The sequence below is a fragment of the Lagenorhynchus albirostris genome, chromosome 10 (genome assembly GCF_949774975.1).
Source record: "Lagenorhynchus albirostris chromosome 10, mLagAlb1.1, whole genome shotgun sequence".
Taxonomy (NCBI): domain Eukaryota; kingdom Metazoa; phylum Chordata; class Mammalia; order Artiodactyla; family Delphinidae; genus Lagenorhynchus; species Lagenorhynchus albirostris.
The window spans coordinates 32,301,887-32,321,344 of record NC_083104.1 but is presented as its reverse complement, the minus strand read 5'-3'; the positions used below and the strand labels follow the sequence as shown (position 1 = coordinate 32,321,344).

Here is a 19,458-nt window from a genome sequence, read left to right as displayed (position 1 = left end):
GCACTGGCAGTGTTTCAAGTTCTCAGCAGTGACAGGTGGCATGTGTCTACCGTATTGGACAGCACAGTTACAGAAAAACAGAGCATGCAGTTTCAAAGAGCCTCAGACTTTGAAAATCCACCACTCGCTCTCAGCAGTTAGTGACCAAAATGTGTAAGTTGAGACCCACAGGAAAAGTGAGACATTCTCCAAAAAGATTTTTGTATCCATCTGAATTCAAAAACATTCAAAAGAGCAAAATATTTCACAAAGGCATTAGAGATGTAGTCTCTAGAAAAACCAGTGGAGATGATCTTCAGGTCACATTGCTACTTGAATGGAGCAACAAATGAAATTCTTCCCCAAATGGAGCATATCCCAAACAAATGTCTATGATCTGTTGCTAAATAATGGAGAACTGCTCTAACCAAACTAATTCCAAAATTAACTAAAAAGAGAGATTGAAGTGATTTTTTTAAACCCATGAAATTATTATATTTGTAGTTCCCTAGCCGATCCTCTAGTAACCATATTGAAAAGGTATAAAATTTCATCAAAGGATGAATGAAAATGGATAAACAAAATGTGATATATGCATAAAATGGAATATTATTCAACCACAAAAAAGAATAAAGTACTGATACATGCTACAGCATGCAACAACCTTGAAAACATTATACAAAGTGAAAGACGCCAGACACAAAAGGCCACATACTGTATGATTCCATTTACATGAAACACCCAGCATAGGCAAATCCACAGAGACAGAAAGTGGATGCGTGGTGGCCAGGAGCGAGGGGAAGACAGCGAATGGGGAATGACGATTTAATGGGGGCACAGTTTCCTTTTGGGGTGATAAAAAAGGTTCTGGAACTAGATAATGGTGATGGATGCACAACATTGTGAACATACTTAATGCCACTGAATTGTTATACACTTAAAATCGTAAATACTATGTTATGTGTAGTTTACCACAATTTTTTAAAAAGTGAGGGTAAAGATATTTTCAGGCAAAATAAAGGATATATATCTCATGGAAAAAATTCTCATGAAATAATAATGCAAAGTAAAATGCTATTAACTCTTCCAGAAAAGGGAATTATGTAAGTAGAAGCCAGGAGAGCATTCTGTGTAGCTTAGGAATTGACAAAAAATAGCTTAGATGTGAAGTTTTATCAGTACTGTGAGAAATCAGCCCTATAAGTCCCTGTTTCTGAGACACGTATTTACGTGAATCATTCAACAATGATAAAAATTCCCACAGCCTCTGGTTTTCTGTGCTTCCTCCCACTCTCCACCCCCAGCCAGGTCTCTGTGCTCAGATATTCTGCAGCAACACCCGTTCCATCTTCTGCTCCCATCTCACAAGCCATTCTGCTGTGTTTCTTTTTACACTTGAGTTTCCTGCAAAGCTTTTATCTTTAGAACTTTTCACAGATACAATCTTCCAGAAGAAGAACTCCCATCGGTAAATTTCAGGGATTCTCAGGTGGTGCCATAAAGGGGCAGTTGGGCACATCGGTTAAGAGCACAGACGTCGGAGCCAGCTCTGCCATTCACCAGCTGTGTGACACTGGACAAGTGACTTAACCTCTCTGTTCCTACTTCCCCCTTCTGTAAAATGGAGGTAATAACAGGATTCCCTTACAGCGCTGTTGTGAGGATTAAGTGAGTTAACATATGTAAAGCTCTTTTTTTTTTTTTTTTTTTTGGCCACATCATGCAGCATGCGGGATCTTAGTTCCCCAACCAGGAATCAAACCCGTGCCCCCTGCAGTGGAAGTACAGAGTCTTAACCACTGGACCGCCAGGGAATTTCCAACATACGTAAAGCTCTTAGTGCTGGGTACACAAAAGGTGCACTTTAAGAATTATCCTCGGGCTTCCCTGGTGGCGCAGTGGTTGAGAGTCCGCCTGCTGATGCAGGGGGCATGGGTTCGTGCCCCGGTCCGGGAGGATCCCACGTGCCGCGGAGCGGCTGGGCCCGTGAGCCGTGGCCGCTGAGCCTGTGCATCCGGAGCCTGTGCTACGCAACAGGAGAGGCCATGGCAGTGGGAGCCCCGCGTGCCACGGAAAACAAAACAAAAAAAAGAATTATCCTCCTTCTGGGTGATGGGTTGGAAGGCCAGGGACTATGTGATTTGGATTCACTACTGTCTCTACACTCCCTGCACTTAGTAGGATCTTATTTATATTTATTTTATTTATATTTATTTGTTTGTTTATTTATTTATTTTGCGGTACGCGGGCCTCTCACTGTTGTGGCCTCTCCCGTTGCGGAGCACAGGCTCCGGACGCACAGGCTCAGCGGCCATGGCTCACAGACCCAGCCGCTCCGCGGCATGTGGGATCTTCCCAGACCGGGGCACGAACCCGTGTCCCCTGCATTGGCAGGTGGACTCTCAACCACTGCGCCACCAGGGAAACCCTATTTATTTTATTTATTTGGTTGTGCCGGGTCTTGGTTGCGGCAGGCATGCTCCTTAGTTGGCAGCTTGAGGGCTCCTTAGTTGCGGCTCGCCAGCTCCTTGGTTGAAGCATGTGAACTCTTATTTGAGGCATGCATGTGGGATCTAGTTCCCTGACCAGAGATCTAACCTGGGCCCCCCGCATTGGGAGCTCAGAGTCCTAACCACTGCGCCACCAGAGAAGTCCCGTGGATCTTATTAAATAGCTGGAGAGGGCTTCCCTGGTGGCCCAGTGGTTGAGAGTCCACCTGCCGATACAGGGGACACGGGTTTGTGTCCCAGTCCGGGAATATCCCACATGCCGCGGAGCGGCTAGGCCCGTGAGCCATGGCCGCTGAGCCTGCACATCCGGAGCCTGTGCTCCACAACGGGAGAGGCCACAACAGTGAGAGGCCCGCGTACTGCAAAAAAAAAAAAAAAAAAAAAAAAGCTGGAGAATGAATGCTTGCCATCAGGAGTTCTGTGGTCAACAGTATCACAGAATAGCCTTATATACACACTGACAAAACATGAATACAACCACATGCACTTAAGGGGGAGAGAGAGAGAGAGAGAGAGAAGTTCCATAGTTGAAGGCATCTTGTGTGGCCTTCTGTGCACTGGATATGGACCCCCAGGGAAGCCTGGCACGGGGCTGTGGATCTGCCCCCATCACAGTCTTCCCTCCTCCCCCAGGCCTCTCTCAGGCTAAGCTGGATCACGATAGGCACTTTCTGGACAAAAGATCTTCAAATTCCAGCCGGCTCCTCAGGCCAGAACTGTCCAAATGAACAGAACTGGCAGGAACACTGGTCGTTAAGGGCAGGTCAGGCTCCAACGTGATACCTTCCCCAGGGCATTTAAGAGCACTTTGGATTATATGTGATTTTCACCTTCCTAACCCCCCTAAGGTTCACTTGCTATCTCCTTATCCAGCAAAAAGTACCTACAAAATGCCATAACTGCTCCCAGCAAACTAAAACTCCAAACATTCTAAGAGACACCATCCCACCATGCCAAATACACCAAGGCTCCCATTTATTTCCACGTTTCAAGTCCACATGTTGTTCATTCACATTTCCATGTGTTAAGCAGCTACCATAAACCTTTTTAGAACAATGTAAGGCTACCAAAAAGAGACAGCAGGAACACAAGGTGGTCAGAGCATGGGCTCTGCAGCCTCCAAGACCCTGGTTCAAGCCCAAGTCCACCATGTAAACTTGGGCAACTTAGGGAACTTCCTCAAGTCTCAGTTTCCAACTTAAAATAGACATGATGAGACTTAGACTTCATAGGGTCGCCATGAGGAGTAAAGTGCTTTGCATGCTACCTGGCTCACAATGAGCACTTAATAAATGTTAGCTCTAAATATTTGCCCAGTATCTACTATGTGCCAGGCATTGTTGTAGGCATAAGGGATACTACAGAGAAAAACACAGTCCCTGTTCTTTGGGAGCTTATGTCAGGAGTTGATAAATTCTACGGAGAAAACCTATGGAGGGTAGGAGAACACGGACAGTGGGAGTAGCTGCTATTTCATATGGAGTGCTCAGGGCAGGCTTCTCCAAGAAAGTGATGTTTGAACAGAACCCAGAAGAGGGGGGAGAATGTCTTAGGTGGACAAGACAGCATATGCAAAGTTCCTGGGGCACGGCTGAGGGGAAGCAAGGGTAGTACAGCTGGAGTGGGAGCAAAGAGCAGAGAAAGTCATGGAGGGAGCAGGAACCAGATGGCAAAGGTCTTACAGATTATCGCAAGGTCTCTGGATTTTAGTCTGAATGAGATGGGAGACCACAGAAGGATTCTGAGCAGAGAAGAAACATGGTCTAACTTTTAAAAGGACTGTTCTCAACGCTGCATGGGGTAAACAGCTGAAGGAACAAGACAAAGGGCAGGGAGGAGGTGAGGGTGGCCAGTTGAGGGACAGGAGGGACTTGGACCAAGATGGTGGCAGCGGAGGTGGTGAGCAGTGGTGGAGTTATGTACATATTTGAAGGTAGGGTAATGGGATTTGCTGGTGGATTGGATACAGAAGGTAAAATAAAAGAGAAGTAAAGGATGCTCTAAGAATTTTAGTGTGAACAGCTGGCAGGGTGGAGAAGACTTACCAGAGCAGCAGATTTGGGGACAAAAATCAAGATCACACATACGACGTTTGAAATGCCACATGTGCACTGGTATGGATCTCCAAACGGAGATGTGGAGTCTGCAGGTGGATTTAAGAAACCGGAGATTGTGTTCAAGAGTCATCAGCCTTTAGACAGAAGAGGAGCCCTGACAAGGTGAGAGGGGGCATCCTGGAGGCCGGCGAAGAAAGTGTTTAGAGGAGGGGGTGCTCTACTATGTCACTAAGTAGGGGAAGGAGAAATGCCCACTGAATTTGGCAAAGCAGAGGTCCCTGGTGACTTGATAAGAGCAAGTGAGTGGATCTGGAGGACAAGAGCTGAGAGGGATATGTCTACAGATTATCTAGAAGCATTGTTCATAGAAAATGTAAGTTGACAAGGATCTTAGGTACTGCCTAGTCCGCTGAGCCACTAAAACGGGAGCTCCCTGAGGGCAGGCACTTCTGTCTTTTTAATGCCTCGTTCCCAACCTCTGGACACCTGGCACACGGTAGATGCTCAATAAATATCTGGAAGACATTTTTGAACTTTCTTGACATCTCCAGCCAAACAGTACAGGTCAACAGGAGCTTCCCATCCCTAACAGGACGGTATGGAAGACAGTGAGAAAATGCATACACAAATTATCCCAAGATGGAATGTTTCAGTCTCCTCCTTTGACTAAAGAAACTAGAATTAATACTACTTGGCATTCATTCAGCACAGAAATAACATGTTTCCCAGTTACTCCTCATTGGCATTCTGATCCACGTTATCAGTTCATGGATGACTTCTCATTGGCAGCACCGAATTTCAAATATTCAAGCTAATTATAAGCTGGTCTAATTAGAAGAACTTACAGAATATTTCTGAAGGGATGCTTTGTAACAGAGGTCTTTTGCAAATCCAATTTAAGAAAATTATTTTTTCATATTCTCAAAGTACTGACCTGCAAATGATGTTTCTAAAGTGTTTAGGGGTTGCTTTTAAAAGCAAGGGGATCATTCTCCCTCTTCCTGCCTGCATCCATCTAAATTATGGCACATTTTCAATGGGAAAGGCTTCATTACATCCTAAGGAAATCCACATCCTGCACCTCCAGGTCACAGCCCAGCAGAGAGCAGCCTCACGTCCCTCCGGAAAGGATAATTAGTTTTCTACCCTTTAATCAAGGAGCAGCAGATTGTTGTTTTTCTAAAGTTTTGCCTGGGGAGAGACTGTTCTTTACCGAGTGTGTGTTTTTCTAACCAGGACTCCTTGTACGTGCTCTACCTTCCCATAAGCCAACACTGAGAGCACCTCCCTTGTCTGAAATGAGAAACTGGAGCTCTCCACTGATGAGAGCCACTGGCCCCTCAACTCCAGGGATGTGGAATCAAGTCACGGTCATCAATTTATCAGCACCATTGGCCTTTGCCTTATGGACAAGCACAATCCTCAATCTCTCGGTCATTGAGATGATATTTTTAAGGGTTCACTTTAAAAAAATGCTTATTACGTGCCAGACACCGTTCTAAGTGCTTAACAAACATTAACTCATTTAATCCTCAAAACAATTTTATAAGTAGGTACTTTTATTATTTTCACTTGACAGATAAGGAAACTGAAGCTCAGAGGGGTTAACTGACTTGTCCAAAATCACACAACTAGTAGGTGTAGAGCCAGGATGCAAACCCAGGCAGTCAGGCCCCAGAGAACATGAACAGAGAAGCAGATGTTAAAACCATTGCAGAAGCAGTGACAACAGAGGAAAGGAGATGGAAACTAAAATGCTTACTAGCACCAGATTCAGAGCCAGTGTTACAGGGTTGGCTCCTCTTTACATGAAATGCAACTGGACTTTAATAATAAGTCAGAGGTTAGTCTTATTTATTAGTTTCTCTACGTCTGCAAATAAAAATCCATGCAGACTATTTGGTACACTTTACTGTGTGCACGTTATACTTTGGTAAAAGTATAGCTTTAGTTTAAAAAATTTAATGGCTGAGTTTTCTTAATGTTTTAAATGGATTTGGATCAAATAAACAACCCTTAGAAGGCATGTTTAAAAAATCACCTTGAACTATCTTTCCAATTTTTGTCTTAAGAAAAGCCTTTTGAATTGTTCTGGCAAACCATACACAAACAAGAAACAAAAGGGAGGGAGATAAATTCATGTTTTTCAAATCTTAGAAAGCTCTAACTCAAAAATTATATTTACAGACACCTTATTTTCCCAGTTCCTCTCAGACAGGGGCTCCATGAGGGCTTTTGGCCCAGAGAGGAGCAGAAGAAAGTCTTCACACTTTTTTCAATAATATATTGATCAGAAGCTAATAAATCAGTATATAGGTGGCCCAACACCTCCAAATTGAAGATCACAACCTTAAAAATGAGTCCTCAGAAATGGGCATTTCTTACAAATATTCTGTTGATTCTAACTCCAAAAACACCCAAAATTCTTAAATTAGCCAGCATCGCTTAAAACAGTTTATTGACTCTCTGATACAGGACCTACCACAGTCTCCAAGGTAATTAGAAACTCCATAAATGCTGTTTTTGGCAGTGACTGGGGCCACACATAAAAACATGTTTATTCCCAAACTGTCAGTGAAATATGGTGGTGCGGGTTGGGACCACATCAGACTCGTAATAGCATACGTGCAGGAAAAGGAAAGGTAATGCCAAGGGCACCGTTCAAAGTGAGATTATTTCATCACTATGACAAAGAGCAAGCCACCCCCAAAATTCCGGATAAGAGGGGATAATTCTGAGTAAGAGAATTCCTCAGAGTAAGAGAATTCTGAGTAAGAGAGGGAACTATTATTACTAATTTAGTAATAATAATGGTGCTGTGCCTTTTTATATGGATTAATTCATTTCATTTTCATGGGGACCCTGAGAAATAATGGCAATAACAGAAGAGAAGGTTGAGGCACTGAGAAGTTAGACTTGGAAATGCCCCATAGTTACTAGAGGTCTGGACCAGATAGCCTGATTCCAGGATGCCTGCTCTCAGCCCGAGTCCTGCCAACTCGTGTAAGGATTTTCTGGCCACCTAATCCACAAGAGCCATAAACTGGGAGAGAAAAATTAACCACATTGATCAGTTATGTGCTATTTATTAAGTATTTCTATCAAACATGGTCCGTCTGAAGCATAGGGCAGAGCAAGCCCCCAACCCATTCTCCTGGGCACCTCGTCTTCCAGCTTACCAGCTGGGCTCCAGTGGGAACAGGGCTGCCACTTGCATCGCGTTGCCATAGCTGCTGCCATGGCAACCGCACATTGTCACCCAGACAAAGATGCTCTGCCCACCTCGCTCCAGAACCCTGACTCAGGGATGCAGCCTCTGAATTCATCTTTTCACCTGCTTCCAACTTGCTCAAGACTTTACAAAACTGAGAACCTATTGGGGGTTCCCCAGGTCCCTGGATACATTTGGACCAGACTAATGTGTATAAAGGCCGGCAGGGAGACGGGATTCAAGAGGCTCTGCATAACTGCAGAGTGGGAGGTTAACCACTCACGGGGCCTCAGTGCCTGGCAGGGCTACGTATGAGTTCTGGCCCTGGCACTCGCTAGCTGCGCACCCTAAGCAAATGATCTGGTCTCTAGGAACCCATGTCTTAGGTATGAAAAACAGGGATCATATCGGATTTCGCACTTTATAGAGTTGTGAGGTCTAAGTAGACACACTAGCTACTTCGATCCCCTCTCTGAAGAGAAAGGAGGAAAGACAAGAAAAAACCAGAAGCTCCTGTTCAGCACCTCAGTCGTCCACACCGAGTGACACTACTAGCCTGGCTACCTTCTCCATCTGGTTTTCTTTTTTCTGTGCTTTTGTTTTGCTGCTGTAATTTTTAAGTATTTGAGTTTGAACAGATTAGCTCTGGGGGGAAGGGGTTTCCACAATGTGAGGGGGAACCAAGAAAATTTTAATTTCCAGCTTCCCGTCTTCACACCAAAATGAAGTATTGACACTCACAAAAAAAAAAAAAAAAAAAGAAAAAAGGAGAAATGCTGGCTGTTATTAATGGCTATTATTAACTATTGTCACCATGCACTGGTTCAATGCTGGTGCTGGCAGAAGATCAGGAGCCCTCATCCTCTTGCTGCTGCCTTTACAGCTCAGCAGCCTGACATTCAAAACAGAAAGCACTCCTGTCGGTAGCACAGAGGCACTGACCCGAGGGCTGGACAAGGCCAACAGATCACACGCACCCAGCTGAGCCCAGGGAGACATGATAGTGGTCGGTGGGGCCCCCAAATTCAGTACCCTTCCTTCTAGGCCACATGGCTTCTCTGAAAATATCGATTCATCAAAATAAACATGCTAACTTTACTCAAGAAAAATGCCACTCAGCAAAACACCTTTTATGATACAAAAGCCATGTACGAACCTTCGGAAATCTTTAAGGTGAAATGGTGGCATTCAAAAATTTCTAGAAAATTCTGAAAAAAATAAGGTCCACACTGTCAGCAGTGGTGATTTCTCAGGGTTAGGACTGATCCAGGGAACCTGCACTTGTCATGTTACACTCTCTACACTATCTGAACTTTTACGATATGTATAAAATAAATTTTGTCATCATAAAATAGCTTTTTTGGACTTCTCTGGTGGCGCAGTGGTTAAGAATCCGTCTGCCAATGCAGGGAACACGGGTTCAACCCATGGTCCGGGAAGATCCCACTTGTCGCAGAGCAACGAAGCCCGTGGACCACAACTACTGAGCCTGCGCTCTAGAGCCTGTGCTCCACAACAAGAGAAGCCATTGCAATGAGAAGCCCACGTACTGCAACGAAGAGTAGCCCCCGCTTGCCGCAACTAGAGAAAACCCGTGTGCAGAAACGAAGACCCAACACAGCCAAAAATAAATTAAATAAATATATTTTTTTTTAAAATAGCTTTTTTTTTTGGCCATGTGGCATGCGGGATCCCAGTTCCCCAACCAGGGATTGAACCCATGCCCCCTGCAGTGGAAGCTCGGAGTCTCAACCACTGGACCACCAGGGAAGTCCCCAGAAAATAGCTTTTTTAATAAAAGAAAGCTGAAATGTTTTGCCATAACATAGACAGTTCACCAAAGAAGAAATCCAAACAGCCAATAAACAACCAAAAAATGTTTACCCTCCTTAGTAACTAGCAAAATGGAAATTTAAATAAGCAGCACGTTTGCCTCTCAAGTTGGCAAATTTTACATGGTCATACCCAGTGTGGGCAAGAATGAGGAGAAGCAGACATTTTGCTTCACAATTGTGAAAGTATAAATTGGAATAACGCTCCCACAGGATAATTTGGCAGCAAATAGGCAGCATTTTCCAAGAAACTTAAAATGACCCAGAACTTCATGCTTACAATAATTAATTTGACAAAAAAAAAAAATCCCATGAACATGGGCTAAACGACCAGAACACAGCTCCCAGTGTTGTTTCAGAGGCAGAAACGAGGCACAGCTCAAACAGCCAACAATAGGAACTGGCTGCTGAGAAAGTGCCTTGCAAAGTTCCACATGTTCAGTATGTAAAATAGTGGCCAGACTTGCTTATTCCACATTGTGCAAATATACGTTTTCTGGATTTGGTGCTTTTAGTCACATGCTTTGATCCCATACTCACTCCGTTCTGCGGCTAAGGAAACCAAGACTCAGGCTTATTAGACGGTTTGCCCCCAAATGGCTGGGACAGGTTCCGTGTATTCGCTTCCCCAGGGGCAGAACTGTCACCTTTGAGGTCAGACACAGAAACTGGGGTAAGGGTCAAGCTATGCCCTGGTACCACAGCAGCCACGCTGGGGGTGAAGACATCTCCTCAAAGACCTCTTTCCCCAAGAAGCCAAGAGCTCTTGGCCTTGTCCCAGCTACCAGGAGCAGCTCAAGACAAGGAACAAAGCTGGGGTCCATGAGCAAGGCCCCCTCACTAATAATTAAAGAGCCACTCTCCAGAGAAGGTCTCACCATAGCCAGGTCTGCAGGCAGTGCTTGTCATCAGTCACCTGTTACCTCGCAGCAACCCTGAGGCTTGAGACATCAGCTTCCCTGTCTTAAATCACATAGCTAATGAGATGTGAACTCCATTCACATTCTCACCCCTTTCTAGGTGCCTCAGTTTCCTCATCTATAAAATGGGGAGAATAACAGCAACCACTTCAGATGGTTTGTTGTGAGGGTTAAATTAGTCAATCTATAGAAAGTGCTTGGAATGTTTGCTGACCTACAGGAAGCTCTCTGAGTAGCTCTTATTATTTCAGTGAGACTGTACAGAGTAGTGGTTAAGAACAAGGACGCTACAGCCAGCTACCTGGGTTCAAATTCCACATCCACCACTCACCAGCTCTGCGACTTCAGGCAAGTTACTTAACTCTCTCAGTTTGCTCATCAATAAAATGATAATAGAGGCGCAGAAAAGGGGGCGGGGTACTCGGCTTGTTGTGTTGCTGCCCAAGAACCAGAGACGGTCCTGCTGCGGTCGCACCTCTTCCAGCCGCCCGACAATGTCGTCTCACTTAGTAGAGCAGCCGCCGCCCCCGCACAACAACAACAACAACAACTGTGAGGAAGGTGAACAGTCTCTTCCCCCACCAGCCGGCCTCAACAGTTCCTGGGTGGAGCTCCCCATGAATAGCAGCAATGGCAATGATAATGGCAATGGGAAAAATGGGGGTCTAGAACACGTACCCTCCTCATCCTCTATCCACAATGGAGACATGGAGAAGATTCTTTTGGATGCACAACATGAATCCGGACAGAGCAGTTCAAGAGGCAGCCCACTGCGACAGCCCTTCCCCACAAGAAGATGGGCAGATCATGTTTGATGTGGAAATGCACACCAGCAGGGACCATAGCTCTCAGTCAGAAGAAGAAGTTGCAGAAGGAGAGAAAGAAGTGGATGCTTTGAAGAAAAGTGTAGACTGGGTGTCCGACTGGTCCAGTAGACCTGAAAACATTCCACCTAAGGAGTTCCACTTCAGACACCCTAAACGTTCCGTTTCCTTAAGCATGAGAAAAAGTGGAGCCATGAAGAAAGGGGGGATTTTCTCTGCAGAATTTCTTAAGGTGTTCATTCCATCTCTCTTCCTTTCCCATGTTTTGGCTTTGGGGCTAGGCATCTACATTGGAAAACGACTCAGCACGCCTTCTGCCAGCACCTACTAAGGGAAAAGAAGAGCCCCTGGGAAAGCGTGTGACTTGTGAAGTGGTGTATTGTCACAGTAGTTTATTTGAACTTGAGACCATTGTAAGCATGACCCAACCTACACCCTATTTTTACATATCCAAGTTCCAGTAACTCTCAAATCCAGTATTTTATTCAAACTCTGTTGAGGCATTTTACTAACCTCATTCCCTTTTTGGCCTGTAAAACACTTTAGAATTTCCTAACAGAGTTTACTGTTGTTTAGAAATTTGCAAGGGCTTCTTTTCTGCAAATGCCACCAGCAGATTATAATTTTGTCAACAATGCTGTTGTCTCCTTTTAGGTACCACCAGACTTAGACCTGCATCATTCATGGTATAAATTTTACTCTTGCAAGATAACTCCCATCTTTCTCTTAAAGCAAGACCAGGTTAGCAAATGATATAAAGCTTTGTTGTTGTTTTTTTTTTTTTTCAAGACAAAGGCAAGCTTCCCTAAGCTTGAATTTATAGTTATTAAAAAAGAAAAAAACAAACAAAATAGGACACAAGAAAAAAAAATATCCTGGGCAATAAAAACTTATTTTAAACCAAAAAAATAAAAAAAAATAAAATAAAATAAAATAAAATGATAATAATAGCACCCACCTGAGTTAACATGAATGATCACATTATCTAGCTGAGCTAATGTATTTAGGAGAGCTAAGAACAGTGTCTGTCATGTACGTATGGTGGGCCTGTCACTTGATGAACACAGCATATGTTAGGCGTTACGAACGTGACACCATGCCAGTCCACCACCACCTCCAACAGAAGTCATTATTCTCGTGAGAAGAACCTAACACGTGATCTCCTATTTAATGCTGACAACACTCAACTATTGTTCAGATTTATAGATGGGGAAACGGAGGCTCAGAGAGCTCAAGTAACTTGCCTCAGATCACACAGCCAGGAAGCATCAACGCTGCCGGGCTTCAAACCACATCAGTTGGGCTGCAGCACTCTTGCCCCCCACACTGCAGTGCTCAACCCAACATTCACATAACCCGTGGCTGCCTGCTTGCGAAGCTGTATGCCTGCCAGCGTTTTCTATGGAGGGTGATGCATGGCTTTCTAGCTTTGAGATGACTCATTGCCAAGCCCCCACCATGCCGCACAAACGCTGACCCCGCAGACGCCTGACGAACAGAAGGGTAAGTCACACTAGCACAGTAACCAAAGAGCAATGCCTGTCATCATCCCTCCGTATCTTCCCAGGGAAATACACTGGTGTGTGTCTTACTCTGGAGATGAGACATTAGCATTAAAACAAAATTCTGGACTGAGACATCTAATCAGTGTCTTGGAAACTCACGCTGACATCCACACAGCTGGTTTTCCCCACAGCTGTTGATACTCATGTGTTGTTTAAACTATGGCCTGCTCACAAGTTCACACTGGGAGGTAAAGCAAGGGTAAATCTTCCTTAATGTGCCATTCCAGCCTTTGGAGCATGAAATCCGTGGCAGTGAGTTCACTTCCCATCACCAGTAGAAAATGTACAAAGCTTCCTTGCAAACCAGATGGCCAGAGCTATAGGTAGGTGCCACCAAGAAATAGCATGGCTGGAGCAGAGGCAAGTCTTGCGTCCCTCACAGCTTCCTCAGCAATTCACCAAAGAACTAGCTGTTAGGAAAAAAACAAACAAAAAAACCACCCATGTGTTTCACCAGGATTCATAACCCAGTATTGTTTCAAATCTGGTAATTTTACAGTGTCTGTTTTCAGATAATGTGCCTAACATTCAAATAGATAAGAGCTGGAAGGATCCTCAGAGAACCAGCTACTCTACCCCCCTCAGTTAGAGACTGGAAAAGTAAGAGTTGGCTCGAGGTCATGTGGTCTGTGGAAGGCAACCCCTCTAAAATTCACTCTGCCCCCAACAGTGGCCTGGGATGTTCCAAGTAACCACCTAACTTCCAGTGGCAGAGAACCCTGCAGTCGCAGCCCGGCCCTCCTCTGTGGGCTCAGCAAGACGGGTCAAATTCAGTGCCCCTTTCTCAGACTGACTATCCCAGTTCAACAACAACCAACCTGCACGCATTTAACATACAGCCCTTCAGTTAAGCCTACATGGGAGGGTCCAAGTCTTGAGCACCTACTGAGGTGCCTTTTCCATAGGAAAACTCCCAATTCTGTGTTTAAATCCAGTCCCCGTGATATGGGTACTCTTCCGTGATGCAGGACAGCCACAAGAGACTGGACCACCACTGCAGCCCCATATACTTTGCCCACAGACCCCACTCTCTGGTATCTTCCTCTGTTTATTTCTGCTCAACTCCACTGTATAATGACAACTCCCTCTGGGCAGGGACTCTGGCTGCCTCAGGGATTACTATTTTCCTAGAACCTAAGCTTGTCCTCACAGAGGAGGCCCTCAATCCATGATGTATGGACAGTAGGTGAGCTGGATGGACACACGATGTGTAAGTTGGGTGGCTGAGTACGTTACAGGTGGGAAGGGAGGGGATGAGCCCTGTAACTGTGATTTCCAATTTGCCAATGTCATGAGGAAATGCTTATATTAAAAGATTAAATTAAAAAGTGTGGTATAAAGTTACATAATGAATAAACTCATATGTTTAAAAAAATACTGTAAGGAAAACACTATAACATTGATAGTGGTAGAACTTTTTTTAAAAATCCCTTTGTATATTTTCCTTCTTTAGCTTTATGAAGTTCATTTTTAACTGCCAGCATTGAACTATAACCAAGTGAATATTCTCCCCCTAGACTTTCATAGATTTTGAAACTTGAAGGGCCCATGGAGGAAAGGATAATATTTTGGATTAGTTTGGCTCTCAGAGTGGAATTGAGGAGGGAGGAAAAGAAAACACAGAGGTGAGCCTGGCCTTCCACAGTGGAAAGCGATCCTTCAAGACTCCTCAGTGGCCCCGTAATGACCAATCCTCCCTCCCCGCTACACACACACCTGCTATCAGCAGAAGCAACATTAGTTCTCCTTCCGGATCCTGGAAATTCAAAATGTTATGGGAAATTATATTTCTTTTGGAGCAAAGGATGGTAATTATTTCAACACTGGCCTATGGAACGCTTCCAACGAAAAACAAAGAAACATAAGGAAATCTTCTAACACAGATACATGAATTTAAATTAAAATAGACACGCATCTTGAAAAGCACTGCTGCTGCTCTGGTACCATCGCCGTGGGGAAGAACAGCACATGCTGCCCCAAACCACATGGTCCTCTGACGACATGACGTGTGCCTGCTCCCAGGAGCTCCGGATGGGTCTCTGTCCCCTTGTCTGGTCTCCAGGCACGTTTCACTGACATACAGGGTGGGCAGCGAGAGCTCGGGGCCAGGCACTTTGTAAAGACAGACAAGGAAACCGAGGTTCTGAGAGGAGGAGTGATGACACAGCTGAGAACAGTCGCCTGCCTCCTGCCTCCTTCATTTCACAAATGTTTCCTGAGCACTCCCAGGTACCAGGTGCTGGTGAGACGGAACCCTGCAAACCAGGAACTTGCAAGCAAGTGGGCAGAGGGGTGAAGACCCTTAACAGGTAACCGAGTGAGTGACCAAGATGACCACAGATCTGGGTCAGCAAGTGGGAAACAAAAGCAAGGGACGAAAGGTATTGCTGGTTTCCCGAGGCGTGCTCAGAACATCAGCTATTAAGTACTGTGCAGTTATAACCTCTGCAGTTCTGCCAGACGCAACTTATTAACAGACTGTATCTGGGCGCTGGAGTCTGTGAGGGATGCGTGAATCACCAGCAGAGTGGATTAACAGTAAAAGAAACACACACAAACTGGAGGCGGCCCTGCCACCCTGAGGCCCAGCAGCAAGGCAGGAAGTGCAGGGTGTGGACCAGGCCTGGTCTTTGGAGATGGACAGATCTGGGATTGGTCCTGCCTCAACCTGCAAAGGCTTCCCAGGGCCCTCAGGATGAATTCTCATTTGCTTAAAGAGGCCTGCTACCCTTAACCTCCCCCGAGTCAGCGGCCGCTGGCCACAGCTCACCCTCTCCCCTCCCCATTATACCCTCTCTGCTCCAGGCCTCACAGTGGGAGATGGTGGGGCTTCCTCACCTCCTACAGGCCCCCAGGCCTGGGCTTGGCTGTCACTTCCTCAAGGCAGCGTTTCCCTGACCCTCCCTTCCATGCCACCCTTACTTAGACTAACTTATTCCATATTTGTTTCCCAGAATTCTGGACCGTGAGCTCTGTGAGGGTGGAAACCAACCCATCCGGCTGAGGACTTCATCCTCAGCTCCTAGAACAGCACCTGGGGCCTGGAGGGGCCAAGGTGAAGAGAAAGAAGAAAAAAGAAAGAAATCTTCCATCCGTTTCCCAGGGACCTGAGCCTCAGCTTCCACATCAGTAGAACGGGATCAGACCAACCTGCTGGAGGGTGATGACAGCATGTTCTGTCTTCCTGCTCTGCAGCCTGTATTTCACTTTATTAACTCATTTCTAAAAATACACTTTTACATACAAATTCACTCTTTGGTTCTGACAAACACTCACAGGTGTATGCCCACCACCACAGTCGACACAGAGCTGCTCCATCACCCCCCAAAGTCCCTCATGCAGCCCCTTTGTAGTCTAACCCTCCTCCCCACCCCAGTTCCTGGCAACCATTGACCTCTCTTCTGTTCCTATAATTTTGCCTTTTCCAAAATGTCACATAAGTGGGATCCTGCGGCAAGTCGCCTTTTACGCCTGGCTTCTTTCCCTCCGCCTAGAGCCCGAGAGTCACCTGTGGTGCTGCGTGCAGCCGCGGTTCCTTCCTTTTTATTGTCTTCTCCCTGAAGGAAATCTCTTCACTCACCGAAAACAATAATGGACCTGCCGCCTTCTACATCCCCTGGCAATTTAGCCATCAGCTTTCTAGAACCCATTCCAGCTTGGGAAGGCGGTGAAACAGGAGTCCAAGGTTCCCCTTCCTGTCTGTGTCTGTAACACAAACTCTGAGCTCTGTGCACATCCCGCCATTCAGCCTCTCTCTGAAGCTGCTCATTTGCAAAATGGCCAATGGTACCCAAACTTCCTCAAAGAAGATGCCGGCTCAGGCTTGTTGACTCAGAAAGTGGAGTGCCGTCCAGGAATCAGGAGGTAGGGCTGGCTGTCAGGAGATGGCCGACAACCTGGGACACTGTTTCAGGGCAGCAGTGGGGGTAGCAGCTGGCTGGCCAAGCTCTTGGGAGAAGTGAATGGGTGAGGAAGAAGTGGAGGCTGAAGAGAGGATGAACTCTCTTGAGAACACTGGGAGGAAAATGAAAGAGAAAAATAGGGTGGCGATGGCTGTCATAATATTAATAATCATCACCACAATGGCCCAGGGATAGTGAATTCTTACACCTGGGCCAGGTGATGTTTAAAACCATCGCCTCATGCAAACGGCACAGCAACATGATGGGCAGGTTCTGTTAACATTCCAGCTCACAGATGAAGAGCCTGGGGCACAGGGAGCGGACACAGTATGCCAGCAGGTGGGGAAGCCGAGCTTTGACGCCAGGGCTCACCCTCCTAGCCTCTCCCCCGTCTGTACCAGAGATGAGCTGAGCTGCTGGCAATGAGAGGGCTGAGCAGGAGCCAGGGAAGGAAGTGTGAGGCACAGGAGGGAGGCAGGGGGTAAGAGCCACTGGAAAGGGAGCTGGAAGAGGAAGGGACCCCGGGATGCGAGTGGATAACGCCCCGGGGCGTGCTCTTAGGTACTAGCTGCTACACCAGAGGTTTTGCTTGTTCTTTCAGCAGCAGAACCCATGAGTCAAACCTGATTATACTCAAAACCTAAGACATAAGCCTGGGAGAAGCAGAATTGCTCTAGTTGAAGGGAAGGAGGGGGAGGAACTAGACCCACCATCCTCCCCCCACCCCTACATCTCCATCCTGGTGGAACTCAGGACTCCTGAGGGTCTCCACTCTCAGATGTATGCTCTCTGAAGGTTGCCTCTCTCTCCTTCCTCCCTCCCTCCCTCTTTCTTTCTCTCTCTTCCTTTCTTTCTTTCAAATATTCAAATAATAACACATTCAAAACTAAAATTAGCCACAGATGCACTGTGTCTTGTGTCTGCACCATATGGGGATATAATTGGGACTCAACAGATGGGGGATGGACAGGTCTGGGCAACACCTGTGCACGGTCAAATCTGGATCCTCCCTCGCAAGCTAAGTGACACTCAGCAAGTGTCTGACCCCCACAAAACCCTCGGAAGCCCCAGCAGTTTCCCCTCCTCCTGGGATTTTAAGAGGGTTAAACAAGTGGATGCTTATAAGAGCCCTTAGCACAGTGCCTGTTAGAGCACGATAAATGTTATGTAACATTATTATTAATCACATCAATAGGATTAAAAGTGTGATGGGGAAAAACAAAAAATCCACGGGAAGTAATTAAAATGTCCCCATGGAAAGCACAATGGTCTGCATGTCCCAATGTTGTTCCCTCCCAGGACTGGCCCGTGAATGCTCTGGTTTCTGTAATCATCTCTATCATTTTTGTACCAATGGGAGGAAGGGCCGGGACCATGGAGGTGTGAAGATCATGAGATTGACAAGCAAGGCTCATCTGGAGCCAAGTATTTATTAATTTGTGTTTACACAACTCTTTGTGCCCATCTGGCCCTGTTTCTGTCTGAACCTGTGCTCTAAGGAGCTCTGAGACTGCATCTCCCTCTTAGGAGTCTTTGGACACTCAGACAACAGTAGATAGATGTTAAAATAATAGCACAGGGCTTCCGTGGTGGCGCAGTGGTTGAGAGTCCGCCTGCCGATGCAGAGGACACGGGTTCGTGCCCCGGTCTGGGAAGATCCCACATGCCCCGGAGCGGCTGGGCCCGTGAGCCATGGCCGCTGAGCCTGTGCTCTGCAACGGGAGAGGCCACAACAGTAAGAGGCCCGTGTACCGCAAAAAAAAAAATAATAATAATAATAATAGCACAGACGTTACAGCTCTAAAAGGGGAAAGTCCCCTCCTTGAGAACTCAGAGTTAATCAGAAACAGCTGGAAGTGAATCTTTTCCGAGAGAGCAGGATTCCTGACTCCGCAAGAGAAAGTCAGCACAGTATGTGAGTGAAGTGTGCCCTCTGCTGGCCAGTGTGAGAAAACCTCAGCAGAGGAGCCCTCTCCAGGAAGGCCCCGGTTCTGCTGGCTGGAGACAAGTCTCAAAAACCCTACATAGCTCTTTTTTCCCTTTTTTATTTTCTCTTCTTTCCTTTCCTTTTCTTTGTAATTAATCTGAACTGCAAACAACAACGCTTCCTTTCCTAAAAGGAGAAGAGCTGAGCGAAAGAACAAGGTCATAGAGAATTTCCTTCCACTCCTCACTTGTTTTTTTTGCTGGAGCACCTGAATGTCACCTACAAGTGACCCCTGTGGAACTTGACCCAGTGTCTGCAGGTGGCCCACAGCACCACCCAATTTCCATCCTAAGATTTGACCAGACTGTAAACTTCACAGACAGACTCCCTGAGTCAAAGCTGCCTGATTCCTCCCAGAAATTCCCAGCAGGTCTGCTCTTAGGGACAGTGAGATCCCGGTTGCAGAGGCGACAGGTCGATCCTGGCTCACACCCAGATGACTCTGGATGGCCTGTTCTAGAATCTTGGAACCTTGGGATGAGACCCCCACCTCAAGACTAGAACACCGCTTCCTGCCGGGCTGCTCCCTCACCTGGGTCCCCCCATGACCTCGGTCTCCATCCTTAGCACCACCTCCGCTCTCCTCCGTAGGAACAACCCTGACCTCGTGGGTGAGTTCTAACCCTCTGGGTTTTGTGCTCACTCAGACTATGCACCAGAGCCAACCCGGC

The 19,458-nt window shown here is 46.3% G+C and overlaps 1 protein-coding gene across 1 annotated transcript; it reads left to right on the top strand.

Moving 5' to 3' along the window:
• The first annotated feature begins 10,964 nt into the window (after positions 1 to 10,964).
• LOC132527990 (BCL2/adenovirus E1B 19 kDa protein-interacting protein 3-like) lies at positions 10,965 to 12,199 on the top strand. Its single transcript, XM_060164013.1, is given in 2 exon segments — positions 10,965 to 11,275; positions 11,277 to 12,199. Coding segments are annotated over 2 exon segments (660 nt in total). The 5' UTR covers positions 10,965 to 11,003; the 3' UTR covers positions 11,665 to 12,199.
• The last annotated feature ends 7,259 nt before the right edge of the window (positions 12,200 to 19,458 follow it).